Source organism: Nipponia nippon, unplaced genomic scaffold (assembly GCF_047370975.1).
Source record: "Nipponia nippon isolate SJK-2023a ecotype South Korea unplaced genomic scaffold, ASM4737097v1 scaffold_12, whole genome shotgun sequence".
NCBI lineage: Eukaryota > Metazoa > Chordata > Aves > Pelecaniformes > Threskiornithidae > Nipponia > Nipponia nippon.
In genome coordinates, this window is record NW_028262313.1 from 22,856,093 (window position 1) to 22,882,400 (window position 26,308).

General features: G+C 49.3%; 2 protein-coding genes across 7 annotated transcripts; one reads left to right on the plus strand and one right to left on the minus strand.

The window, feature by feature from the left end:
- Positions 1–563: 563 nt before the first annotated feature.
- On the minus strand, positions 564–21,914 carry KIF4A (kinesin family member 4A). 5 transcript variants are annotated; one of them, XM_087749189.1, is made up of 31 exons: positions 21,788–21,914; positions 21,360–21,502; positions 21,119–21,233; positions 20,294–20,484; positions 19,911–20,003; positions 18,830–18,996; positions 18,482–18,576; positions 18,153–18,272; positions 16,772–16,947; positions 15,716–15,777; positions 14,894–15,026; positions 14,317–14,375; positions 14,005–14,110; positions 13,239–13,304; positions 12,735–12,920; positions 12,000–12,103; positions 11,555–11,699; positions 10,953–11,063; positions 10,105–10,188; positions 9,395–9,508; positions 8,987–9,142; positions 8,491–8,585; positions 7,913–8,042; positions 6,871–7,041; positions 6,365–6,472; positions 5,536–5,613; positions 5,344–5,445; positions 4,512–4,673; positions 3,002–3,139; positions 2,138–2,260; positions 564–1,549 (listed from the first exon to the last, which is right to left on the minus strand). In XM_087749189.1, the coding sequence occupies exons 2-31, from the start codon at positions 21,480–21,482 to the stop codon at positions 1,364–1,366; spliced, it is 3,699 nt and encodes a 1,232-aa protein (XP_087605315.1). In that variant the 5' UTR covers positions 21,483–21,502; positions 21,788–21,914; the 3' UTR covers positions 564–1,363. The 5 variants fall into 5 exon arrangements, 4 of the variants coding, with proteins under 4 accessions (XP_087605315.1, XP_087605314.1, XP_087605316.1 ...); XM_087749188.1 differs by having other exon boundaries at positions 565–1,549; positions 14,894–15,029; XM_087749190.1 differs by having other exon boundaries at positions 568–1,549; positions 3,002–3,121; positions 14,894–15,029.
- Positions 21,566–25,826, plus strand: PDZD11 (PDZ domain containing 11). 2 transcript variants are annotated; one of them, XM_087749204.1, is made up of 6 exons: positions 21,604–21,990; positions 22,119–22,202; positions 23,232–23,288; positions 23,633–23,731; positions 23,911–23,971; positions 24,805–25,826. In XM_087749204.1, exons 1-6 carry the CDS (start codon positions 21,805–21,807, stop codon positions 24,837–24,839), a joined length of 522 nt encoding a protein of 173 aa, XP_087605330.1. In that variant the 5' UTR covers positions 21,604–21,804; the 3' UTR covers positions 24,840–25,826. The 2 variants fall into 2 exon arrangements, with proteins under 2 accessions (XP_087605331.1, XP_087605330.1); XM_087749205.1 differs by lacking the exon at positions 22,119–22,202 and having other exon boundaries at positions 21,566–21,990.
- Positions 25,827–26,308: the final 482 nt, after the last annotated feature.

Here is a 26,308-nt window from a genome sequence, read left to right on the forward strand (position 1 = left end):
TATATAATATTTAACGGGGACGATGGTGGCCACGCCGCCGGGGGAGCCCCCTCGCCCCGGGGCAGCTCGCCAGCGGCTGCCGGGCTCCCGGCACCACACCCACGCAAAATGAAGCTGCTCGGCTTGATTTAGGCCCTGAGCGCGGCCCATGGCGCCGGGCGTTGGCGTGACTTGTGCCCGGGGCAGCCCACATGGGCTCCACGCCCGCTGCATGGCTGCAAGCACGGCACGGCTCAGCACGGCTCGGCATGCTTGGCATGGCTCAGCACGGCTCAGCACACTTGGCACGGCTCAGCACGCCTGGCCCGGCTCAGCACGGCCCGGCACAGCTTGGCACGGCCCTTGCCAGCCGCCTCCCTGCCCTGGTGGGGCAAGCGCCTTTGCTGTTTATTAAAGGCCTGCCTGAGCAGCTTGCACCGAGCCAGGAGCCACGCAAACGTCGTTATTGCACCAATAACAACGGCTCAGGGAAAGCACGGCGCTACTGCAGCATCCTGCAAGTGGCTAGTACCATTAGAGGAAAAAAACCCTACATTTCGAGAAGTGAGCCCCCCTTTTCTTCACGCTGTGACTCAAAAATTGGGAGAGAGCAGGGCGGAGGGGCAGGAAGGCAGGCGGACCCTGCCTGGGCTTTTGGGGTGAAGTACAACAGAAAGAGATGAGGGCCGTCAGCACAGCAACTGCTGGCAGAGTTTTAAGACCAGTTTTAATTGGTTTGTTTTACACGATAATGTAAAATTAGAAGTCAGGGGTTTTTTAGTAGTTACTTTATTAAAGCTACAAAACCAAGTTAAAATTCCTACGCTATTCACATACAGCTAGCAAGTTTCTAACTTCATGGAACAGGGACAGACCAGTGCCCAAAGGGTCCAGAAACAGTGACGGAGGCAGAGCTGCTGCCTGGGTTAAGACTACAGGCTTAAGACACCGGTGGATCTCGCACAGGAGCTTGGCAGAGTTCCCGATGCTGCATTGGAAGAGACGGTGCCCCGATTTCCAGTGCAAATGCAAATTCTTTCAAGATTACGGATTACACTGTACCCAACGTGTTCACAGCTCAGGGGGAGGAAGGCCGCTGGAATGAGCAACCTGGGTAAATCGCCTCTGCTCGCTCCAGGAAGGGCAGAGGGAAAGGGTTTCTTGCCAGCGGCCCAGGGCCCACACATACAAATATGTACAAAGAACTGGACACAACCCCGCAAGAACCGGTGTTTGACTCCCTTGCTGAGGCCAGCAGCTGCCAGGAACGACAGGCGCCGGGCTTCTGCTGCAGCAAGCGATCCCAACACTTTTTTTAGAGTCACCAGCAACGTGGCCTAAAGCAGCGCAGCACAACCCAGTCAGGGGGCAGCTTCTGCGCTCCTCAGTTAAGCTCCTCCTTGATAGGGGTGCAGCCTGAAAAAAAGCTGGTGTTGCTACTCAGCATTCTCTTCTTCCTCTTTACAAACGGCACCTGGTTCTCCTGGGACTCCTCATCTCTCACGAGCAGGGAGGCAGCAGCGCTGGGCTTCTTCATGAACACATCTTGGTCCGTGATGTCTTTCAGCACCTGTGAGAAAAAGAAAAGCAAGGGAGACAATTGTGGAGTTGGTCACCGCGCTGGAGAAGCCAGCCAGCTCGCACTGGAGCTTGGAGGCAGCAAAAACAGGAGCTGCCAGGCCAACGTCACCACTCACTCAATTTCTTTACTCAAGTCAAAATTCTAAGGACAAATGCATGGGCTGAGCAGGAAGAGACGGCATTCGGAACGGCGTGCAGAGGGGACGCAGGGGATAATGAATGCGTTTAGCTGAAGCAAAGTGACAGCTGCCAATCAGAGCACCCAATGGCTTAAGAAGAGTGAGTCTGGACGCAGGAAGACATGATTTTGGCCTACGAGCTCCTCAGTTACCAGTCTCTCATTGCTGGCAGGTGCAGCAGGAAAGCATGGCAAGCCTGTGCAGCACAGTTTTAGTATGAAAACTTAAGAATTCAGTAAACTCAAAAACAAGCTGGCTTGACAGCTGTAGCCTGTCCCGAATTTTCTAGCAGCAGTCTGTCATCTTGGGTTTTCCCTTCTTTCAGATCCGTCGCCAGCTGTAAACAAGGGGCGCACGTATTCAGAACCACCGCGCTCTCTTACGGCTTTAGGCCGTACCTTTGTACTTGGCACGATGCACACGGGCTGGAAGAAGGTCTCCCCTGCGGTCACTTCAGTGGGGTCTTCGAGTTTGAAGGAACCTTCAGAGTCCCTCGTTTGGTTCTCGCACAGGGTGGCGTCCTGCGGGGCAGTACTACTTTGAAGCGCTTTCCCAATACCCATCCCTTCCTTCCCCACCAACAGCTGAAGAAATACCAGGGGTCCCTAAGCCACCTCCTCTCCAGCTGCAAAGAAGCTCGCGGCACAGGACGCTGGATGCCTCTGTCAGGCAACTGGTTTTGTAAAACAGTCAATAATTAAAGAATTACTACGGGAGGCCTCTGCTTCAAATCTCTCAGGTCCAAGAGTAAGGCAGACATTTCTAGCAAGAGTTCTAATGAACAGCAGTTGCTCGTGAGCCTTCCTGATGCTACAACTCCCTCCCCAAGTTATCCCTTCCATTCTTTAAAGAAAAAAAAAACAAAACTGAAAATAAGTTAAGCTTTTGTGGCACCTGGAGCTAAAGATACAGCTTTTATTTACTAAGTGCAAAAGACAGACTTAAATGGTTTGTCTTCAGATTCACGGCTGACGACTGGCAGCAGGTAGATCTGCGTGACTTGGGACATCACGCAAATTTCTACATTGAGTGCAAGAGCCTGGCACTGCAGCGGAAAACTTTGTACTCCGTCACCACAGATAAAGATTGAATTACGGTGACATTTACAAACGTGTCGGAAAGGTGGCTAAGCTTTAGCGTGACTAAAACGTGCACGCGGGCTAACAGCTTAACCACGTAACCATCCAGCTTCGCTTAAAGGCGCTGTGCGGTCTGGATGTTGGGTGCAGGCCCTTTCGCACCCCAAAGGCAGCACCACTCACCTGAAAGCCAGGGTCTCTGTTTCTGCATTTTGCCGAGTCGCAGCTACAGCCCTCGGTGCAGCCCAGCTTCTGCTTCCTGCAGCCACACTGCCGATTTCCACACCGGCCCTTGCAGGAGCACTGAGCGAGAGAAGAGTTCTGTGCAGAAAGAGCTTCGGGGTTTTATAGACTGCGTCTAGATTGCCACAGCTGCCAACACCTGGGGCAACCTAAAGGACAGCACCATCCCCAAGCTGCCACAAACCATTTATCGTTTCACCCTCAGTCTTGCGTCCCAGGAAACGAAACAAGGTCTTTCCACCTACAGAGCCATCTCTTGCTTCAGCATCCCCAAAATAAGCATCTTCAACTTCTCAGTCCCTGACTTCAAGCTATCCAAAAGGACGCCAGTTTCGGTGTGGGTTAAACAAGCTAACGTTTGCGCACCTGAAGGCAAACCTGAGTCGCCAGAGCCCGAGCCCTCCATCCGGATGGAGGCGACCCAATTCAGCTACTTCACGGCAAAGCAGAGCCAGGAATCTCTGCCACTCTGGGCACGGGAGGCAGTAGCAGACGGCACGGGCCAGCTGCTCCAAGCCACAGCTCCGAACTGAGCAGTAGCTTGCACTGGAGCTCTACTGGGCTATGGAAACGAACTCGGAAGGGCCAGATATGAAGCACAAACCCTTCTTCCTGCGACGTGGCCAAAACACTCCCCCAGAACCAAACCACCGGTAGTACTGCAGTTCAGAATTTATCAGGTTGGCAAGTTCCAGCGAAAGGAACTAAAGCTAGACCACCTTGAAATTCCTAAGCTTTTCTGGGCTAACCGCTGACGTTTTCACAGTCACTCCCTAGTGCGATGGGTAACAATTTACCCCGCTGTGGAAGGGGAAGACCACCACGTCTCGCAGTGGGGGCTGAGCTTCGTAGCAGTTCAAGCCCAAAGAGGCCCCTTGGTTCACGGTGCCTTGTGTTCAGCACGTTCAAACCGTCTCTTCCATCCCACCAGGAATTAATGAGCAGCAGGCTGAAGCTTCAAGCCCAGCAGACCGATACAAACAGAAAACAGAAGCCGAGGCTTCTGTCAGGACCGGGAGCCACAGCACACCACAGGGGGAACAGTACGCAGGGATACGTGACAGGCCAGCCCTTTTTCCCCCTCCCCCCCCCCCAAAAGAGGCTCCACAAAGGAATAAGGCTGCTGTTAGGGCTCACTATTTTGCTGCTGACTGAAACACGTAGGCCAGTTCGGCCACAGGCAGCAGGACAGAGCACGCGTGTCTCATGGTAGACGACTTGTCCAAGGGAAAATGACTTCGGAAGGTGTTGCTGACTACGGGCAACTTTTGTTCTTTCTGTCAGAACACGACAAATACCCAGTGCCAGCAGTACTATCGTATTAAGGCTGTTCAGAACGGCAGTGGAGACACTAGCCTCACTGTTGCTCTGAACACATACTAGATCCTCGGGGATACAGGCAAGTGATTCCCTTATAGGTAACAACAAGTCAAAGGTAACTGGATCTTACCCCCATCACGCTTTTCTTTGCTCCTTTGACTGCTTTTACCGGAACCCACTCCGCATCCTCCATCTCCCCTTCGGACTCCCCCGAGTCAGAGAACAGCTCTTCCATATCCATTTCTGGGGTTGGTGCACGGGGTTTTGCTGTCGTTTGCCGGCGAGCCTTTGGCTGCACACAGAAATTACAAGGGTTGAGGCCCCAGAAGAAATAACAGTGGGTTTACATCTTATTAAGGCACTTCAGAGCCCCACCACCACAGCCCCATCCCTCTGAGAGCCAAGGCGGCTGCAGGGTTAGGGAGGAGCCAAAAGATCAAATTGTCAGGATTCAAAAGTCTATCAGTCAATTTAAGCTGCTAGAGTTGACAGATCCTTGGAAAGTTAGTAGATTTGTGTCACAGTCTTGACAAAACAGTTCTAAATCATTTATTCCTCCCAGCACTAAGATTTGGCTCTTTTGCAAGGCAATGATTCAGTTTGCTCTGACAGCTGCCTTGCTCCATGATTCAGAGACTGGAAATGCTACAGAGAAAGCACCTGGATTGCTAAGGAGGATACAGAGTCAGACATAATTAGACTGAGGAAACAAGTTTGGGTTTTGTTTGCTTTTGTTTTTTTTTCCCAGATCAAAAAACTAGTGCAAGCTAGTTTCAGAAGCATTCTGGAAACAGAAAGCTTAAGGACTGTCTGAAGCCGAGAACAGGCCTACTTCAGTCAGCAGAACAAGATGCTGTGTAAAAAGCAACTTGGGAGAAAGAAACCCAGGTTATTACTAGCTAATAAACCTAGGTTATTACTTGTACAATACAAGCATGAAAACTGGTATGCAGAATCTTTACTTTGGGTGGAATATAATCAAAAGAAGAATCTGGGGACTCGGACGGCACTTTCTGAATGTGACGGAGTTTCTGTCCACTGGCAATTTGGAGGAGCAGCAGTTTCTGTTAAAAGGGACAAAAAAGTCAGCTTTGCAAAATACACGAACCCAGCTGCCAAGCAGCTCTATGACTTACGTCTGTGCAGATCTCTACCTGCTTAAGAGTGTCATTTTCCTGGAGAAGTTCTTGGTTCTTCTCACAGATCTCCCTCATTTTCTCCAGCTCTTCCTCCTGTTTGCAAGACAAGATGAAATCTGTAGCCTTACACAGGGGTAGCACAAGTAGCTGTTTGGGACAGATTTTTCTATTTGGATCTTTCTTGCAAGATCAAAGGAGCTTCTCTGTACTCTCCAACGGGAGACCAGCTCTGGCTAATCACGAAAATCAGTAGTGCTACTACCTTGTTTTATGCCTAACACTGCCAATACAAGAGAGAATCCGATCCTTTCGGAGCGACCGTTTAAGATCTAAACCTCCCTCTATTTCCAAGGCTTATCTCCAAATCAGGTGCCCCTAGGACTGATTTTGCTTTAATACATCACTGAACATGCCTTTCCACAGGAACTTGCTACACCACAAGACAAGGTGCAGCTGGTGACATGTTTATATGATCAGGCTAAAGTTCTTCCATTGCTGATAGCACAGCGGAGCTGTGCTCAGTAAAGGATGAGTAATAGCATGTTGAATCTCCTAACTAAAGGTGTTCCGAGCATGGAGGAAGCGTGTGTGAGCTGGTCAGACTGTGGCCGGCCTCATTGCTGCTTTTACATTTATTTAATGGAAGATACATAAGAGAAAAAACCCCACAGGCTTATTCAAACCTGTATAGCAACTATCCCCTGCAAGCAACTGAATGGAGCAATCTTAGCTACAAATGGAAGTGCTCTCAATCCTTCTGCACCTTCCTCACTCCAAAGCTACTCTTCCAAGTACCAGGTAGCCCTGAGAAGCACGCCCCCCCAGCCACATCCAGACACTCTACCTGGAACTTGAGTCGCTCTTGTAGCTGTTTCTCTTGCTCACTGAGTGAATCTTCCAGTTTTTTCTCTGCTGCTTCTTTTTGCTGAAATTGGCTAAGCAGGTACAGAACCTAAAAGCAAGTTAATATAGCAGAGGCAAACAGGCGTGAATTCCTAGAGACATCTGGCAGCTCAGGCAAAGGCCTTGACAATTTCAGAAAGATTCTTTCTGCCACTTCCAGCACGATTCTGCTCTGATCTACTTTAAAAGTTCTCTCGTGCTCAGGTGTAACATCCTCGCTTACAGCATTGCAAAAAGTCATTGAACAAAACAACTTGCATAGGACAGATGAATAGGGAGATTTCTCGGGCTTTTATTAGCTACCCTATAAGAGTCTAACAAGTCTTGATCAGATATACAGCAACAGATCGGTTTCAGCACAACGCTTTGCCTTTATCTCTGAGCAGATCTGGGAATCAGAGTCCCAAGACACAGGAGCTCTCAAGATTTCTATCGCTTATGGTTTACCTTCTCCTGGTGGTGCTGTTCCTGCACCAAAAGCTGATTTTGGAACTCGGCCTCCATCTCCGTTACGTGGTTTCGCTCTTCAATCAGCATCTTTTGTATGTCTGAACAGTTGGCTTTACTCTGCTGAAGGCTGCTCTCCAACTTGCTTTCCTGCACTTTTGAGGAGACCAGCTGAGAGACAAAAGCACGATGATTGCTTGGGTCAGTGAGTTCCATGTTTCACAGTGGCCGTTGGGGCAGACCTGCTTCAGCCTGGAGGCGAAGTATTTCTGCCTAACTTCCAACCACCCGAAGAACTGTTCTGGCCATCAGCAACGAGGAGGCTAGATGAGGCACTCGGAGCTAGACATCTGACAGCCAGTATGGCAGTGCAAAACAGCAGGAAGTTTCGTTAACAGTTCTAGATTCATCTCCTTTCCTGCAACACTTTAAATCCGAGTACTGGGGGGGACCCCAGAAATGAATGCTCTCTCATATTAGCTCCTTCATTCTTTTCCTTTAATTTCCAAGCACCGGGGACTGATGTAATTCTGCCATTCAGCTGCTCTTTCCTTGATTCCACATTAGCCCAGTGCTTACTCTCCTACCCCCAGTCTTGTTCAAGCTTCTCCCATCCCAACATCCATGCCACTGCTTCCCCTCTGACCTCAGAGGGTGGTGCCCTTGTTTCCCTGCAGAGTGCCTACTTGTTCAGTAAGTATTTAAGTACTTTCTCTTCTCTTCCACTTCTGAAATTTGTTTCTTCCCTTTTACTATTCCCATGCAAGCCTCCTGTAAGCACAGCTTTAGCTTGACATCTCCAGACCTGCGTCTGTTCCGTTTCCCTCTTCCCTGTTCTTTTTGGATTTCAGTCCCCAAAATGATCTACAGTACAGGAGAATATTTTAGTCAGAAGTTGCGAGGGAAATAAACCTCATCCAGTACAGCAGTGCTTTGCTTGAATTCATCTCTGCTATCAGCCTGTTAGTCACTTCCTTTCATTCCGGGCTAAGCATTTAGAGTCTTTGTTTTTAGTGATAAAATAGGAAAATTCAGAACTTACCTCTCCAAGGAGATACTTCAAAGCACATTTAGCCTCTAGAATTGTTGCAATGCTGTCCCAGCGCTGTTTCACACGATCTCCGTTGTCTGCGTCTAAGAGTTTCTGCTGCAGATCCGCTATCTGGGCGCTCCTTTGGAAGAAGGCATGTATTTGAGGTTATGACACAGGAGAACCCGGCCTAGTGCCTGGGCTAAAATTAGTGTTACCAGAATATTAGACAAAATAGTTCAAGTCACAATTTTGACTGCTTAGGACAGCAGCTAGAGTCTGCAGTGTTATACCAGGGAGTTTCTCCTCCCCTCCACACTTTTCAGTTAAAAGTGCAGTGTTTCCCTCATACAGAGATGCTCACAAACAGCTGAGAACAAAGCAATCTTAGTGAGCGAGTAGCGTCCTCATATCCCCACATTTAGGAACAATTCAAACCAGGAAAACCACATGGTCTTACTTCATAGTTTTTAGTGTCAGTGCATAAGTTATTTTACTCTCTCCTCTGTTTCACAGAGGAGTTGTAGATAGAGATGAGGAAAAAAAAAAGAAGGCAAGGGTGTGCAACCGGCTTTGTCGTACTGCCTTACCTGAGCCCCATCTCAGTTTCCAGGCTTTCTATCTGCTTTGATATGGAAACATCCATCTCCGATGCCTGCAAATCTGCGAGGGAGTAGGTGCGTCTCTAAAGAATTACAGCAATGGACAGAAGGGAGCAAGAGGTGAAGAAATGCACAGAAGACCGGGCTTTCATTTACAGACGTTTCAGCGGAGTCATACTATTATAAAAGTGTCTACAGCTTAAATTCCATTGCTCCTTCCCAAAAGCATAAAGTCTTTGATAAGGGGTGAGGCCCACTCACATCCATCAGATGCATTGCATTAAGAAACAAGTTACTTCAGCAACTGTTTCCTGACATGCCAGAGGACAGCAACAACGTTAACCCTTTCTTCCAGAAAGGGAACCATCCCCATCCCTACCTTCTGAGGGAAAAGGTCAAACAGGAGCGAATGAGAGTAAGCGACAGTAACTGCTGAACAGCCAGCAGCGTGGGACAGGGAAAATGGCTTTTCCCTCTCTCTTACCCGCAGTTTTAGAGGTGGGTTTTCCCCAGCCTCTTTCTTCTCTTTAAGCTGAAGGAGCTCCTGCGCCAAGATCTTTCTGTCCTCCAGAAGGTCTGCAAGGTGCCGTCGAGCCTCTTCAGTACTAACGAGAACCTCTACTTCATTTGCAAGCCAACTCTGGAGGAAAAAAAAAAAACAACCCACCAAAACCCAAAAAACAGTACAGTGGTTTGTTGTAGTCTCAACTTCAGGACTGAATCCTTCTCTGAAATGCCTTCACAGATTAACTGAATAATCACATTGCCTCCCTTAATATGCAGCTCCGTGTTCCTCCCCTCTGCCCTCCAGCCATCAACCCCAGCAGCACCTACTGAGTTAGAGCTAAGTTCGCCCATTGTGGATTCCAACAAACAACACATTGTCACCCACTTTTACTCGTGCAGCAACTCCTTCCATCCCCCGGTTTTGACTCTCCTTCCGCTTATCTGCAACCTCCCGTTGTTTCTGCAGAGCATCCTTTAGGCGCTTGTTAGCAGCTGCTGCCTGTGAAACATTTTACACAAAAGCTGAACAGTAGTTATTTCACTTAATCTGCAACAGTTGAAAACATGAGGTATTCACAATGCAAGCCAGACAGCGAGACAATCGGAAGAGAGTGTAAGGTTAATGAAACTTTAGGATTAATCGAAGACTAGAGAGTCCCTGACTTAGTTTCCCTTGCTGAGATTCCCGGTTTAAAAAGAATCTGCTTCTAGGCCTAAAGGTAGAAAGAAGAAAGCATCCAAAATGGTTTCAAGATGCATTTCTTCTATACAGCCGTCCTGAAAGAATTTTGAACTGCAATCTAGCATATCCACTCAAGCTCATTTTACACTTTCTGGCTTGGGTATCTGTAATAGATTTGCCACGGCAACCTGATGCTCAAAGGGTAATTTACCCCTTAAAGAGCAGATTTCACTAGAATCCCTCAAAGGCTACAGGACAGAAGCACGGTATTTTTCTACAGAGAGAAAAGCCCTTATTTCCAGACCTCCAAACTGCGTTTAAGAAATTTCTGCATATCTTATTACAACCTCCAACCACACTTTGCAGACCTTTAGGGACTGGTCAGGAGTTTCTAGCAGATATTGGCTCCTTACCTCTTCTGTTTTGCGCCGAAGTACGTTGGCCTGCTTCTGGAAATCTCGTTCTAGCTTAAGTAGCTCATACTGTCTCTTGCGATCCTGCAGGGAAATAGTGTTAAGACAGATGGAAAAATCACGTCACGTTAATACCTCTGGCCAGTTTCACACTTCTGGGAACAGAACAATTACGTTTGCTATTCCGCAATGCAAATGCTTCGTGATAATAATTGCACTGATCATTACAAGCTTAAGCCATGTAGTACCCCTGAAAACAAATGGCTGTTAGGCTTAAAGTGGCTAGGAGGGTCTCCACACTTTCCATCAAAAAGGTTTAGGAGCCTGAAGGTGGTCAGAGACTGCAGACCAGAAGTTTAAGACTTAGTGTTCCAAAACACTGGGGAGCAAACTTCTTGCAGTAAGAGTTCCTGCGAGACCAGAACTCAAAAGGTACAGATGTTTGCTGCCCATTGCACTTGAATGCTACAAGCCAGCTAGATTTCATTAACAGTTCTCACTCTTTACCTGCAGATTCAATATTCCTTTGAAAGTTTTAATACCTCCCATTCTGCGGCCAAACCCTATAACTTTAAATACTTCCAAATATTAAATACATTTGCCTTCTGCTTTAGAGCTGAATCACGACGACAGTGTTGATAGCTTTAAGATTGCCAGTCACAAGCAAGTGAGTCAATTTACGACAACTGGTGAAAGGTGGCGACCATATGAACTAACGTTATCTTCAAAGCATTACCCAGATGTTTTTCAGATGCTTGCAAGTTAAACAAAGCCTTGCAGCGAACACGTCAATGATTTGTCTCGCTCTTTGGAGGGAGGTACAGTTTGGGGGCTTATTGTTTGCTCACCCGTTCTTTCAGCTGGATCACTTCCTTGTCCTTCTGTTGTTTCCATTGCCTGAATTTCTCCGCATCGTCTTTGATTTGGCGCATCAGCTGTACCCTTTGGTTTTTCATTTCCTGAAAAGTAGAAGTGGCTGGAAGAATTGTCCAGTACTTGTGCTCTGGGTCGTTTCAACCTGCATTCCCCTAGTGTGCCTGTCAGGGGTGGGGAGCGGCAGGCGGGAAATATTCCCATGTGCTGCCCGCTCAGAGTACACGCCTAAGGACACGCTCAAAGTGCTAAAACCCAGGAATTCATTTTTTAAAGCACGAAGGGAAGACAAACATATGTACTGCATACACATGGAAACCAAAGCGCAGTCAAGTGATTTGACTGAGGCAATATATTATCAGAATAGCCAGAAGACACTTTGGACTTCTTTCATTCCTCCAAGTCTCAGCAGTCACCTGCCTATCGTGCTACACCCGCAATCGTGGTCACGTAGCCAAAGGAATCGTGCCAAAACCTGGTGCTCTCAGTCTAACAAAACAAAGCGAGCGCCTTCTGTCTGGAAGCTGCTTTGTCTACACTGGAGCAAGCCCGAGAACTGCATGCGAGGGTTAGTTACCCTGATCTCCTGGTTCAGCTTGGTGACGGTGCGTTCTGTAGATTCCTTCAGCTTTAAGAGCTTTGATTGTTCATTCAGCTTTTTTTTCAGCTCATTAATTTGCCCTTCCAACTCCTGCAGTCTTTTCCGACGCCGTTCACTCAGTCTGTAAAGAAATCACACTTTAAAAACAGCCCCCCCCAAGTGTTATTCTCAAATGAGTACGCTCCAACTTTAGAGACACTTTATGAAAAATAAAGCAGTTGTGTATTATCATCTTTCCCACTGATAAAAGCCCACTATCAGGCTTCTCTGCAATTCATACAACTCTAGTGGCATGTTAGAGATGCATTTGCACCAAAATAAGAGCTTTTACAAAAAGTAGAAACACAAGACAATGAATTTTCACAGGCGCATTAACACAGCTTTCAGGGCTGTAAGTCACACGGCTTGCACAGTCACTTACTTAGCTTGGTTGACATCCTTCTTTGCCATATGCAGAGCAAGGATCAGCTCCTCCTTTTCTTTTTGCAGACTGCTGACCTCCAATTCCAGATCCTTGATATTAGTCTAGAAAGGACAAGAGTAGTAAGCCTCCAAATAAAAACCTTGAAACTTCACTCCGAGACAAAGCTTTAAGACGGGAGGCCTTGGGAAACCACGTTCCTTTCCAACAAGCTGTAAACTACCTTGTCTAAAAGCAGTCTGAGCGTCAAAAGTCCTCCATACACCGAGATCTTAGTCTACAGAACCACTGTAACAAATTAAAAGTTATGACTGAACAATTCTAGAGATGGGACATCCCAGCACAGCTAGCAAACAGGGAAAGCCAGATCAGCTGGCTGTACTATGAGAGGCAACAGTGAAGTACTCGCATTTTGGCTTGGTACGGCCAAGCAAACCTCTGAGTAGAAAGCAGAGGAGCCCATTTCACATAGAACAGCTAGTGGCTAATAGCTTATTTCAGGGCAAAGACTGTCTTCTGGGGTCATCCCCCCACCTTCTCTACTGACACCTGTAGCTAACTGCCTCCCATGCCCAAGGGGGCAGTGACCCAGCGTAAGGAAATAGATAGACCCAATAAGAACACGCTCATGAGAGGACAGATCTCCTCCCTTCCCTCCTCAGCACGGAGGGACTGCATTAATTGGCAAAAATAAACTGCACGCATCCTTCCAAGAACTATTTCAGAAGAGTTTACCTGGTACTGGGACTGAATGGGCTCCAGCTGACTATCATTCTGAGTCATTTTTTTGGCAAGTGCCTCTTTCAGAGCCAGGGCTTTATTCAATTCAAGCAGCTCTTTGGACATCTGTGCTTGACGGAGGGCATGTTGAGTGGTGAAGTCATCTGAGGCTCTCTTGGTATCCTGGCCCATTTCTGCTTCCTGGAGGAGACACAGCAATGAGCAGGAGAGGCCAGTCCAAAACTCTCTAACTACATGATCGCAGTTTCTCCAGAACACTTCAAATTCATTTTTACGTAAAAAAAAAAAAATAGATATTCAGAAATGAGAACAGGTTCTTGATCTTGAACACACTGAGCAAATAAGAGCACAGAAAGGCAGCACATACAAGAGTGACACATATTATTTACCAAACATTTGGGTTACAACACGAGCATAAGGAGGCAGATAAAAGAGGAGTGACGAGGGGACAAGCACACGCCCCGGTAAGGTCTGCACTGCTGGACCCCCCTCACTTACAGCGGCAGCGTCCTGTTCAGAGTTTGCCATCTCTGCAGCAGCTTCCATTGTGGCAGCATTTTCACTCTACGTAGGACAAAGAGAAAAACATTTTGGTAAAAAGGGAAAGATGAAGTAAAATGAAGCTAATAACAGTCTGTTGGCCTATTATGACAAAGCGTAATGTTAGTTTTCTGGACAGAGGAGAATATCTCTGGGAAGAGGATGCCATTGTCTTCCTCCTTTAGTAAAGCCAGCATACTCCTCCCAGACTAGCTGGACAAGGCAGTCTTTCTCGTCTTCCCTGAACTCCAGCATTGGCAGCCAGCTCCTCACAAGAGTCTGGGAACAGGGGCAATGTGTAGCAAGGGAGAACAGAGAAGTTCTCAATTAGACAAAGGTTTGGCAACTTCCATTTAACAGTTTCAGGTCCCTGCCATTTGGGTTGCTCATTAAAATTACCAAGTTTATAACTCTCCTTCCAACTTCTGGATTGTAAATCCATGCTAGTCTCCCACTGTCAGATTCTTTTACGGAGGCTCTTCCTTTTCCCCCACCATGTGCAGCCACTCAAGCACAAGTGGCCTTTCTGCAGCATTAAAAGCACAGCAGGACAGCTTGTTTTGAAGTGGATATCAAGAGTCATTTAATACTTTTAATTCCTGGGCTCCTTAAGCAAGGTTTCTGCAGAGTGGAATCCACTGCTCTGCAGATCAGCAGAAGAACCCTAGGTTTCATTAGTAAACTCGCTTGGCACACTCTTTTCTCTCCCTGGATTCAGTCTTACCTGCAACTGAGCCAACACTTGCTGCAGATTGCGAATCACCTCTACGTTTTCTTTTAGCTCCTCATCTTCCACAGTCTCTACCAGCTTCTGCAGATCAAGCTTGCATCTGCAATGCAGAGGTGGGAATAAGTCCCCGAGTGTTACACGGCACGTTTGTGTCACACGTGCCAACAAGGAACAGCTTTCCCCGCTGAACGTACAAATGAGTTCTGGATAAACAAACACAAGTTGACTGTATCCAGTTTATCCCAACAAAAATATCTAGTGCTGAAAGACACTTCCTCAGCATGAGCAGGGTGTGGAAACACTTACACAGCATGTTGCTGAAGCTGCTCTAGTTTGGCGTTCATCTTCTCATTTTCTTGTTCTGTCTAAGAGAAACCAGAATTATACTGAATTGTAGGACAAGCAAGATATGAAACCAGAAAACAGCTAATTTATTTGTAGCAAGAGATATGTTGTCAGTCAGTGGCAAATAAACGCACTGAAAGATCGTGCATGATCATTGCCGCTCGTTGGTTTAGACTTAGCACCCTTTTTCCAGGAACATACACTGCAGTGAATCCAAACGAAGCAGAGCTGGGGGGTGGGAAGAGGGAAGAGACAGCGCGCGCGCAAGTGCTGGTATTTAAAACATTAAAGCAACAGAAAAGCTGAGAGATTCCGGTCTGCTTTTCCCCCCTGAAGTCACCAGATCTACAGCCCCTGACAGGCTCTGGGAGACTTTTGGTTCTGACTAGCTGAGAGCTAGAGATTTGAAATAAACGTGAAAGGAACATCGAAATGAGATTCCCAACGTGCCCTTACTACAGGAGCTGCTATTGATTAATCTTCAGCTAAAAGGGGAAGTCACACAACTTAAAGCTCTTCTTGGGTAACTGAACCTTACCAGAATGATCCTCTCCAACATCTGTGCTGTCTGACCAGCGGCCTCACTCAGCCCTCTGCTCAGCTTCTGATTCTCCTCCGTTAGCAGCTGGTTCTTCTCCATCAGGGACTGAAGATTCTCTGATGGTGCCATACTACTGAAACATTACGGACAGGTTTGCTTGTGAGCATGACTTCAGTAGAGGTTTGTAATAGCACTGAAATTACCTCCAATTTTCCTAAATAACTTACAATAAATATAGGTTGTAGCAAATACACAGAACTAATTGGAGGAAGTCTAATCTGAATTAAAAAATGTAAGTAATACAGCACAGCAAAAGACATTGGCAAGAGAAGAAAACACCCTTTTGAAAGAGTAATGCTGTTTAACCTATGGTAAGTCTGTAAACTGCATCTACGTGGGGTTTGAAACATCCTCAGAAGACACCACCTACGCAATCCAACTCTACCCTGCCTTTTGTGCTTTTAAGAACAATGGAGATGGAGTTGTCCTAAATTTAGAGGTAGAGGGATGAGGAAGAAGAGAGGGATGGATGGATCCGAGAAAGACGGTTAGTTAGGAAATATGAGAGGAACTAGTCAATGTCTCCTACAACTGATTTTTGCAATCTTAAGGGGTTTGCTACAAAACTAAGTGACCCATGCATGGAATTTCAGTAAGCATGAGGAAAAAAAAAAAAAAAAGGTCGTCCAGATCCTATTAGAAAGCAACCAGTCTGCTCTGCCCACACTCTACAGCACTGTCTGGAGCAGAGGAGATCCAGAGCCTTTGCTGGTGTGTGACGGCCATCAGTTACTTTGAGCATTAATCTACAAAGCTTACTTGAGAGACACCGGGAGGGTCCCGCCATGGGCCTGCAGCAGTAACACCTGTAGCTGTTGTACCTAGAAAGACAAACAATTACTGGTTGTAAATCTCTCCATGTAGTAACTAGATGGTTGAAGGAACACTATCAAGATCCTGAGTCTTAATAATGAGCCACTTGCTCCACAACGGTCCTTTTACCATTGCCTGTGGAAAGGAATCACGTTGCCACGGTATTTCAAATAATTTGGTCCTAAAAAAAGCTACCTTCTCTTCAGCAGGAACGTCACCCAGAGACAGCTGACACACTGCTCTGTGCAGGGTGTCAGGGACCTCGCTGATCCAAAGGGCAGCTCTCCCGCTTTGCTGAACCAACGCTCTGTTGCTACCTTTCACATGAGATGGAGAGTCAGGTCACTTGCCTTCCTGAGCTACTTGAATACGTGACTTGAATTTACAGTACATCAATAAACATTCACTAGGCTCTGGTGAGCGCTCCTGTGCGGCAAGCAACACCTCTTACTTGCTCCATTGTGGAACAAGACGACCGAGTTTTCCTGCGGAGAGGCAGCATGAAAGACCATCACGTGCATACAGCCAAGTGAGCAGAGCAAGCCCGGTTACCCTCGGCAGACCCGCCCTCGGGCGCCTCCAGCTTTGGGTTTAACCAGTTCTAGTTTATGCAACTTGGTTCCCTCTGAAGCTGACCACATCGGACCACACTTCACTTCCCCCTCTGCTGGACATAGGCAGGTGATGCCAGCAAGGCAACCATCACTGTATTTCTCATTTTGCCTGTAGCCTAATGGGCAGGCGATGATTTGGTCAGCAGAAGGGAAATGTAAATTACACTAACACTACCATTTTCCTGTGGCATTGAATAGTTGCTGTAGAATTACAAGAAGTATTCGTGTAGTCCCTTTACAGCACTTACACAGCCATCTCGAGAGACAAACACACATTAATTTTTCATATTTTGTGTAGCTAGGCATCCTGCGTCTTTGCTCGCTGTTTACTGAGCTTCGTGCCAAAAGGACAGATCTGCTCCTCTCGCATGAAGAAAGCGCCCAGTACCTGCTGCTTTAGATGATGCAACTCAGCCGCCTGGGGATCAAGGTTGACAATTGGCTTATTTTTTATTTTTCTTGCTCTGTCAGCATAACGCAGAGTATTTAGAGTTTCTTCTAGATTGGAATCCGCTGGGCTTACGCAGGCAATCATGAGAGTGTGGCTGTTACCGCCCAGAGAATCTGAGAAGGAAAACAAGGCACAACCAAAGCTTTGAGAGAGAGAAATGACTAGTAAGATATCATCTTTAAGATATCCAAGACCGCATGAGTGCATCGCCATACTACATACAGCTAGAAGCTTTGTGTCATTGTCATCTACTTTCTCCTCTGCCTCCCTCAGTACTATACTAAAGAGCTTTTCTTGAAAGCCGAAGTCCCAAAATTATGTCTCGGCTCTAAGCACTGACGATTTCGCATCAGAAGCGCCAGTAACATTGTTGTCCTGTTAAGTAATTTCTATAATTGCTGTAATTTCTATATGCCATTTCTGGCATAGTTCTTTCAGGTTTTCTCCTCCCTTCTCCCACACAATAATACTCAAGACCTCCATCGATATCCAGACATTAGAATTCACACTATCTTCTAATTTAAAGAATTACTGTCCAAGAACATATTTGTTCAGATCATCAAGCTGCATGGCATTTTATCCTTTGGTTTTACACTAACACATACTGGCTACTTAGAACTTTTGATCAGAAAAAAGGGCCCCACATCCAGCTCTGCATCCAGTTTCTTTTTATTAGATACTTTCCGATATGGAAAATACTGAAGAGCCTGACTTTTTGTACCAAATTATTTAACTACCAAAAAAAAAAAAAAATCCCAGTAAATTGCATTATTATAGCCATGCCCATATTTAAGGCTAAATTCAGACAAAAAGTATTAAAAGACCATCACAACTATTGAAAAACAAGTACCACAAAGACCAGACGTTCAGACTAAGAAAGCAAAACATAAATATGATGCAGACAGTGAAGGCACAGACAGCTTGAGCTTCATTCTGGTTGCGATATCCTCCAGTAAGTCGCTATAATTAGGGTATAATAACAGATCTCTGCTTCCAGACTTAACTTCTCATCTTCCTTCTCCCCACCAAAAAAAAAAAAAAAAAAGCACCGAATTTGTCTAGTTTCCTTTTATCACATAGGAACTGCAAAAGAGCAGGACTCATTTATGAGTCTATCTCAACACATTTGCAACCTAAAAATAAGAGTAGAGAAAAGGTCTGGCTTCAGCCAGAAGAGGAACTAAACCAATAAATGCAATCCCTTTGTCAACAGGAGCCACCGCTTTGAACTGTGGTTGCTTGGCTGTCGGGTTTTTTTGCTACTTTGTTATTTAAAGTGCATCTGCAGATTTAGGCTTTGCCATCATCTGTCTCTTACCTTGCAGCAGTCTTGTTAACTTGGAGTCTCTGTACGGGACAAAACCGCCCTTTTTATTTTCATCACCAAGAGCACTAATCACATTCCCCAGGCAGAGGAGACCTCTGTTTATGTTGATGCCTGCACACAAACAGATGACAGCGAGTAGAGCCACCTCAATAGCTAGGAAATGGTCATTTCCTGTCCTTATTAAAAAATTTAAGAAGGTTAATTAACCCTTATAATGTGCTTTTCTTTAAAGAACTGCTTTGCTTTTCCTCACAAGGACTCAATTTATTAACACCAAAGTGGTAAGCAACCCAAGCTATACCAGTCCTTTTCCTACAGACCTTCTTTTAGTCGGTCTCCCTCAGCCTTGGTCTTCTTTTGTCTCTCAGAGCCAGCGAGATCAACCAGGTGTAGCTTGGAGTGAAAACTGCTGTTCCTATGGCAGACATAGACTATTTTACTCTCTCAAATAAACATGCAGTTAGGAAAGCAGCAGTCCCGTGGTTACTACAGCTGAGCTACCGGGCTGAAAAAACATACTTCGTATCAGAGACAGCCAAATAAAGGAACTGCCTCAAGAGTAGCTCAGCTGACTTCATCCAAGACCAAGAAAGAATGACAGGAGTATGAAATTTTGAGTAAGCCTGACTGCTAACAGCTGCTAGGAGTGGCTGCGCAATCACACTTACTTGTCATTTTTCTTTTTCTGATCAATGCAAATGGTGAAGATGGCATGGGACCGTGAGGACTGGGAGTTCATTGCTGTGGAGGCGACCGTTCTGGAATTGTTCCCTTGTTCTAGGCAGGATACAGTATCTTGGGCACAGGTGACGTTTCTTTCTGTCAACCCTACAATCTGTATCCAGGAAGAAAGCATCATTTATCCTCCCCTTCCTCTTCATTCCCACTTACATCAGAAAAATCATCCTGTCTTAGACTACAGCAGGCAAAGCGAAGTCTCTGTGTAAATACACGCTCACAAGACTCAGAGTCTCACTTCAAGCCAGAGGCTTGGTATGGATTCCCCCAGCAAAAATTTATTCTTAGCTCCGTATCAGTAACTAAGTCGCATCACCTCTCCCTCATTCTATTGCTGCACGCACACACCAAGTTCCTCTGTGCCTGCTTGAGCTACGGGACAGAGACAAGGCTCCTCAGCACTCTGGAGAAATCCCTAGCTGCCCTCAGATATCGCCCAGCCAAGCCAGGAGCTGAAAGCTGTGCCAGTTGCAGGCAGAGAAAGGGGAAACTGGCTGAAGGGGGTGGGGTATTTGTGTGGATAGAGTGCAGGTGAGGCAGGTACTAGGGACATAAAGGACAGAGGGGACTGAGCAGTAGGGACTGGTCGTGATCCTTGGCAAGCTCACGCTTTCCTTGAAAAATAACTCGGGCACTTAACTAGTTTCCCCTCAGGAATCCTTTGTTGCACAGTACTTCTGCCAAACCGAAAAGTACAATGGCAACAGAGTTTGAAACTTGGTGAAGGGACCCACAGTACAACGTTCTCAGACATTCACCTAAATCAGCCTGCAAAAAAGTCAGAACAGGACTTGCAAGTGGCTTTGTCACGAATGTCTAACCCTATTGGTGTTACTCTGAGTAAGCTTAAGGATCACCAACCGCTGAATTCTGGGAGGAATAAGTAGTTGTGATGGTTTCATATGCGCTAATACAAAGCAGAGCTCAAGGAGTCAGACAGTTGTTCCACCGAAACATTCGTCCTGAGCCATGTTGCCCCCTCATGTACCCGTATCTAACGGGGCAACAGACCTTTATGCCTTCTTTTGGATCTTCCCGTATACTGATTTGAGAAGACCGTTCTCTTGACGGGCACAGCAGGTCTAGAATATCCTCGTTGTATATCTGAAAGCATCAGGACAGCGGTTCGGTTAGCAGCCTTGCATGAGAACAATTCGCATAAAGAAAGAGGTACAGTTACGCTGCAATCATGGCTGACTTTGCATGACATTCTATTCGTTTTACTGTTAGAGAAAGATACCTAGGACTCAGGATCCAGTTCCTGACAAGACCTTATGTAGTCTTTGGTTTTGATTTAATAAATACCCATTACTTGAAGGAGGTAGCCTCGTTAAAGCTCACTTTATCTGTAATTCACAGCTTTATAATAGTTTGAAAATCAAAACAACTTTTACCTCTAGGTAAGAAACTTTGAGGACGAATTCCCAATCCTGCCTTTGCTCCTTCTCCTTAAACAGCAGTTTGATTACCCGAGGGATGACCCCCACACTAGGTTCATGCTCTTGATTGGCAGTGTAGGTACCTCCCATAGAGTACGTTTTTCCCGATCCTGTCTGTCCGTAGGCTAAGACGGTAGCATTATACCCTGGGGGAACAAAGGGCGCCCGGATCAGACAGTCACGTGGGAACCAGGAGAAACTTTGACGAACAAAGCTGCATTCTAGTAAAAGCATCCCGCCAGAAAAGTACTGCCTCTCGCTGTCAGTTTACGCAAGCTTTATGCAAGGTCGTAGTTAGCAACATCACAGAGAAAAGTCAATGAAAAGCTCCCCAAAGAACAGATAAAATTATTATTCCGGCTCTGTTACTTTACTAGAGTTAGTCATAGAAACGCTGCGTAAGTTCCCTGTCATCCCAGCTCCGGTGTAGCATCGGTAACAGCTTCTGGCATGGGATGCTCATCAACTCATCCTATTATCCTTGATAAAATTCTCTCGCCTCACATCAATAGCTTCAGGAACCAAAACGAGCCAGTGAACACACAAAGGTCATTTTGATAGCCCTGTGGGGTACTACAGGTTGTAAATGGTAAGATCTGCCGCTTCTCACTGGAGGCTGGAGCCAGTGCCTAGATAGCACGGGATTTTATTTTCTGAGAAGATCAAAGGAGAAATGAGTTTGAACAGAAAATTAAACAGCACAGCGCCTTCTTCCACAAAGCTGAGCCCAGCAAAATCCCCAATATTTTAAAACAGAGCTTGACCTCAGTTACCACAAACCTTTGAAGATGCCTCGTATGAGAGGGGCGACGGCTGTGTTGAAGACCTCCTCTTGCTCAACAGAAGGGTCGAACACGTAGTCGTACGTGAATGACTTATCATTGCCTACGACCACCTGCGGAGGAGAGGAGCACAGACAGCGCTGCCCGCACAGCACCCGGGCAGCAAACCCCGGGCAAACCCCGGGCTGGGGGGGGGGAGGCGAGGCCGCCCCCCGAGGGCAGAGGGCCGGCTCCCTTACCTGCGGCTCCCCCGGCACGAAGGACAGGCACATCTGGCACCCTTCGGCCGTCTCCTTCGGCACCAAGGGACGGCAGCGCAGCGCCACACGCACCGGGATCACCTTGTCATCTTCCCTCACCATTTTCGGTCACCGTGAACGCCCTGCGGAGGAACGGAACCGGGTGAGGCCTCGCAGGAGCAGCGCCCGCCGGCAGGTGGGTACCGCCCCGGCAAGGCCTAGCGCTGCGGCCCGGGACCCCGGGGCCCGGCAGGCCGAGGCCTAGGCCGGAGAAGCGGCCGGAGGGGCGCCTAGAGCCCGCTACCGCCCTGCCGGCGGGCCGCGCCCAGCGGCAGGCCAGGCCCTCCGGGCTCCCCGCGACGCCCGGGGGGAAGGAGGGCCCCGGCGCTGCCCGGGGGGAGCAGAGGAGCGGGGCCGCCCGGACCCACCTGGAGCCGCCGCTGCAATGGCGGCGCCGCAACCGCCAACGTTCAAACCGGGGCCGCGCGCCGCAACGGCCAATGGCGGGGCGGGGCGGGGCCGTCCCGTCAGGCGGCGCGGCAGCATGGAGGGCCGCCTGCCCTACGACGACTTCCCGGTGGTGTTCCTGCCGCCCTACGAGAGCCCGCCCGCCTGGGTGCCGCCGCATGAGGTGAGGGGACGGGGCTGGGGGCGGCGGAGGCCCGGGCCGGGGGCCGGGCGAGCGGCGGGGGCCGCGGCCCGGGCCGGGGGTGCGCGGCCGGTCCCGCCGGCTGACGGGCGCCGGCCCTTGCTTTGCAGAGGGTGTACCACCCCGACTACAACAACGAGCTCACCCAGTTCCTGCCCCGCACCATCGTCCTGAAGAAGCCGCCCGGGGCGCAGGTGAGACCCCGCCGGAGCCCTCCGCCCCCCGCGCCGGCCGGCGGGCTCCGGGGGAGGCGCAGGCCCGGCCCGGCCCGGCCCGGCCCGTGCCCCGGCGCGGCGGCTCCCGTGGTTGACTCAGGGCCGCCGTTCCCAAGGTCTCTCCTGGCAAAAAGCAGTTGATGGAGGGGCCGGCAGAGCTGCTGGAGCGTGGCCAGAGCAGGGCAGCGAGGCTGGGGCAGGGGCTGGAGCCCAAGGCTGGGGAGGAGCGGCTGGGGGAGCTGGGGGTGCTCAGCCTGGGGAAGAGGAGGCTGAGGGGAGCCCTCATCGCTCTCTGCAACCGCCTGAAAGGAGGCTGGAGCCGGGGGGGTCGGTCTCTTCTCCCCAGGAACAAGGGATGGGACGAGAGGGAAAGGCCTCAAGCTGCGCCAGGGCAGGTTTGGGTTGGATATTAGGAAAAATTCATGGAAAGGGCTGTCAGGCACTGGCCCAGGCTGCCCAGGGCAGGGGCTGAGTCCCCATCCCTGGAAGGATTTAAAAGACGGGGAGATGTGGTGCTTGGGGACGTGGTTTAGTGGTGGCCTTGGCAGCGCTGGGTGACCGGTTGGACTTGGTGATCTTAAAGGTCTTAAAACGATTCTATGATTATGATAATCACCCACCGGCAGCATCCTCCTAGCAAGATAACTGCAGAGCGCAGCCAGGGGAGGCTGGGCAGGTTCCTGGTACTTTCCTCATCCAGGGATTTGGTAGGACGGATGGGGCATTGCTCCTGCCCTGCCACGGGGGGAGAAGAAAGCTTTGCGGGTGAGGCAGGGACATGCAATATCTTGTGATGTGGAGCTGGTAGAGGACAGGGAGCAGGGGGCCCCTTGGGGGTTCAAGGTGAGATTGCCATGGAAGTCAGCAGAGAGCGACTGGTGCTTGCTGCTGCCCGGCTGAACGCTGCAGCACCAACACCTTTGCTCCGTCCGGGAGAGACGCGTGTCCAGTGGGAAGGGTCCTGGGCCAAAGGGGGTGACTGCGTTTCACTGCTGGTTTCTCTCACAGCTGGGCTTCAACATCCGGGGAGGAAAAGCCTCGCAGCTGGGGATCTTCATCTCTAAGGTGTGTCTGTCCTTCTGCCATTCCCTCCCCGTGTTCTGTCTGTTCCCTTGGGTGTTGCTGAGCCAGCTGGGTGGGCAGGGAGACTGTCATACACCTCATAGGCATCTCCCAACTCACAGCTGTAATTTGCCACGCACCAAGCAGCAATCAGACGGTCCCGCGCCATTTCCTGATCCCTCCCCAGCCCACGGAGTGTTGCTGGTGCCCTGCAGTCCCTGCTCCCCATCCTCCCCAGCCCCCGTGGGGAGGCCGTGGGGCTGGGCTGCCTCGGCTGGGCGGGACGGGAGCTGCGGCGCTGGCCGAGCGGGGAGTCACCGCTGCTGTCTCTGCTCTTCCCGTCACAGGTGATCCCTGACTCAGACGCGCACAGAGCGGGGCTGCAGGAGGGGGACCAGGTGCTCTCGGTGAACGATGTGGATTTCCAGGACATTGAGCACAGCAAGGTGAGCGCTCCTGCGTCCAGCTGCCGGAGCGGGGACAGGAGGGGGAGTCCGAGCATACACCGTCTCCTCCCGGCCTCTCAGCCTGCACCAGCTCAGCTGGTGGCAGCCCATAACTGATCCATTCCCCTTTCCTGTCCTCCAGCCCAGTCTGGTCACTGAGCAACTCCTTCTGCTTTCAGGCCGTGGAGATCCTGAAGACAGCCCGTGAAATCACTATGCGCGTGCGTTACTTCCCCTACAGTAAGTGCCCGCTAGCTCCGAGCCCGGCCGCCTAGCAGCCTTTCTCCTTGGGAAGCAGACTGCCACGCGTCCCTGCCGGTTCCACCTGAGCTTAGCGGTTACGAGTCCAAGGTTACAGCCTCAGATGGCGTTAAGCTAGCGGCCTGCAGATCAGAACGAACATCGGGCTTTGATTTGGGGATCAGGACAGCTACCGAGTCAAAACAGTAAGGACTGGTTTCAGCTGCCTGGATAAAAAAACGTGTAGAGCAGGGCTTAGCAATACAGTGGCAAAAGGCGGGATGATTTTTGAATGGAAACGTTAGCTTTAGAGATGTAGACGAAGCTACTTATCCTTCGATAACATAGGAATTAGTTCTGTCACTGGTGGATCTGTGCCGATGGTGGACGCTGCTTGTGGGTTTTATCTCTGCCTGGGAACGTTTAAATTCTGATTGAGGGAAAAGACTGTGTTAGCTCTCGGGTTCTGCACCCATAAAAGTTCATAGATAGAAGGGGGGGGGGAAATAGAGGTCGAGTCAAGCCAAACAAGGATTCCTTATAAAATGGAAACTGACCCTTAAGTGAAGAAAGAAGGAAAATGTGGAGCAGGGGAAGAGAGGACTTTAAACTGACTTTTGTTCTAAATGCCCTGAAATAGCTAGAAATGACTGGCTGGGGCGCGAATGTGCTATTTTAGAGCCAGCTGCTACCCCAGAGGGTAGCAAACACTGCCTCTGCTTAGCGAGGCATATACAGAATATATGTTTTCCTTTAACATTTTGGCTAATTCCCCCAGCCATCAGCGACTGCTGCTCCTGCCCTTTCAGCCTTGCCTTCTCTTTCCCTTCCAGACTACCAGAGACAGAAGGAAAGAACTGTTCACTAGTCGGTGGCTGTCTGCTGGGTCTCCAGAGTGGCCGTCCTGCAAAAAACTCTCCACTACTTTTCCTCAACACCCGAGATGACACACCGATTTCAGCTGTCACTGGAGGTACAACTGTCCTGTTGGCTGCAGAGGCAGCGGCTCTGCTTCCTGCACGGAGAGATGGCGACAGAGTCTTATTTAGGTGGAAGATGGATGGGGCTTTAGTCTGCACGCCTTGAACTGGGTGTGGAAACAAGCTGATGATGCTGGTGTGGAAGTGGGTACCGGAGGGCAGCTTCTCTGGCAAGATCTGTGCTTCTCTTCTAGTAGGACGTAATTTAAAGGAGAGCTCTGCTGGTTCTGCATCCATCCCTTGTTGCTAGATGTGAGGCCAAGAGGGTCTGAGCGTGCTCGAGCCTTTGTCCTCCAAGAGATCAGCCTGTCCGCTTCTCTGGTGACAGGAAATTCTTTCCTTCTCCACTGTCCTACCTCTGCTCTACGCTACCGGGTTTGCTTGGGACTCGAGGAGTAAAACCCACACAAACTCGGTGCCCGTCTCTAGCTGCACTAGTCTGCCAAGGCATGTCTGTACCTCTTTGCTGCGTAACGCCCCCCACGACGCAGGACCGAGACGCTCGGAGCGCGTTTCTGAACTGCTGCGGGCACTTGGCCCGGTTCCCTCGGGTGCGGCGCTTGCACGGGTAAGGGTTTCGCTCGCTGAACTCGCTTCCTTCGCTTGGCGCAGCCCCGTCCCTGTCGCCTGCTCCCATCAGAGCTCCCCGCCGCTTCCTTTTCCCCTTCCCTCTTCTCAAAGGCAGGCGAGGCGGCCTGCTGTGCCCCGCGCGGGGAGAGCCCAGGTGAAAACGTGCCGGTTACCGGCAAATCCGGCTGCAAATGCGCGGTAGGATCACATTGTAAACGGCATGAGGACAGCCCTTGCTCTGGCCTCCTGTGCGGTGTTTCCCGCTTATCTGTAATAACTGAAATAAAACGAGTACAGCAACCGGACTTCACCTGATTCCCACTGAGAAGTCTCCGTGGAGGGCTGTTTGGCGCCGCCCCAAGGAGAGGCCGGGCGGAGAGCTGGGACAAGGGTCGGCTCCCCTTGCCCTTGCAGCCTGTAGGAGGAAAGCGTGGGGTGCAGGCGAGGTGCAGCTCTGATTTAAGGGTGTTTTTCCACTCGCTGTGATGGAAGTCGGCCCTTGATGAGCCTGGAGCGGTGCTGCAGCATTGCTGCAACAGGATTTTCTCTGTGGTGGCACAGCTGCGGCACCGCCAGCCAGGCTGCTCTTGGCTCAGCGCTGGGCCGGAAGCTGCGCCAGGCTGAAGCAGAGAAAAATACACGAGAAAAGAGACTTTCACTCAGAATAAAAAAAACTAGCTTTTCTGCCAGGGAAATAAGCACCTGGTCCACCCTGAGAAGGTAAAACAGGGAGACAGGCCTGTGTCCCATGGGACATTCGCCTCTCCAGTCACACACCAGTTTCCCA

What these genes read in the sequence shown, in the direction of transcription:
- KIF4A (XM_087749188.1), bottom strand. Translation starts at nt 21,482, where the DNA reads ATGGTGAGGGAAGATGACAAGGTGATCCCGGTGCGTGTGGCGCTGCGC. An exon ending in CATACGAGGCATCTTCAAAG is followed by an intron (nt 20,485 to 21,118) that starts GTTTGTGGTAAC and finishes TTGTTCCCCCAG; the next exon opens with GGTATAATGCTACCGTCTTA. An exon ending in GCATCGTGCCAAGTACAAAG is followed by an intron (nt 1,550 to 2,137) that starts GTACGGCCTAAA and finishes TTTTTCTCACAG; the next exon opens with GTGCTGAAAGACATCACGGA.
- PDZD11 (XM_087749204.1), top strand. Translation starts at nt 21,805, where the DNA reads ATGGCGGCGCCGCAACCGCCAACGTTCAAACCGGGGCCGCGCGCCGCA. An exon ending in AGAAGCCGCCCGGGGCGCAG is followed by an intron (nt 22,203 to 23,231) that starts GTGAGACCCCGC and finishes TTTCTCTCACAG; the next exon opens with CTGGGCTTCAACATCCGGGG. An exon ending in TGGGGATCTTCATCTCTAAG is followed by an intron (nt 23,289 to 23,632) that starts GTGTGTCTGTCC and finishes TTCCCGTCACAG; the next exon opens with GTGATCCCTGACTCAGACGC.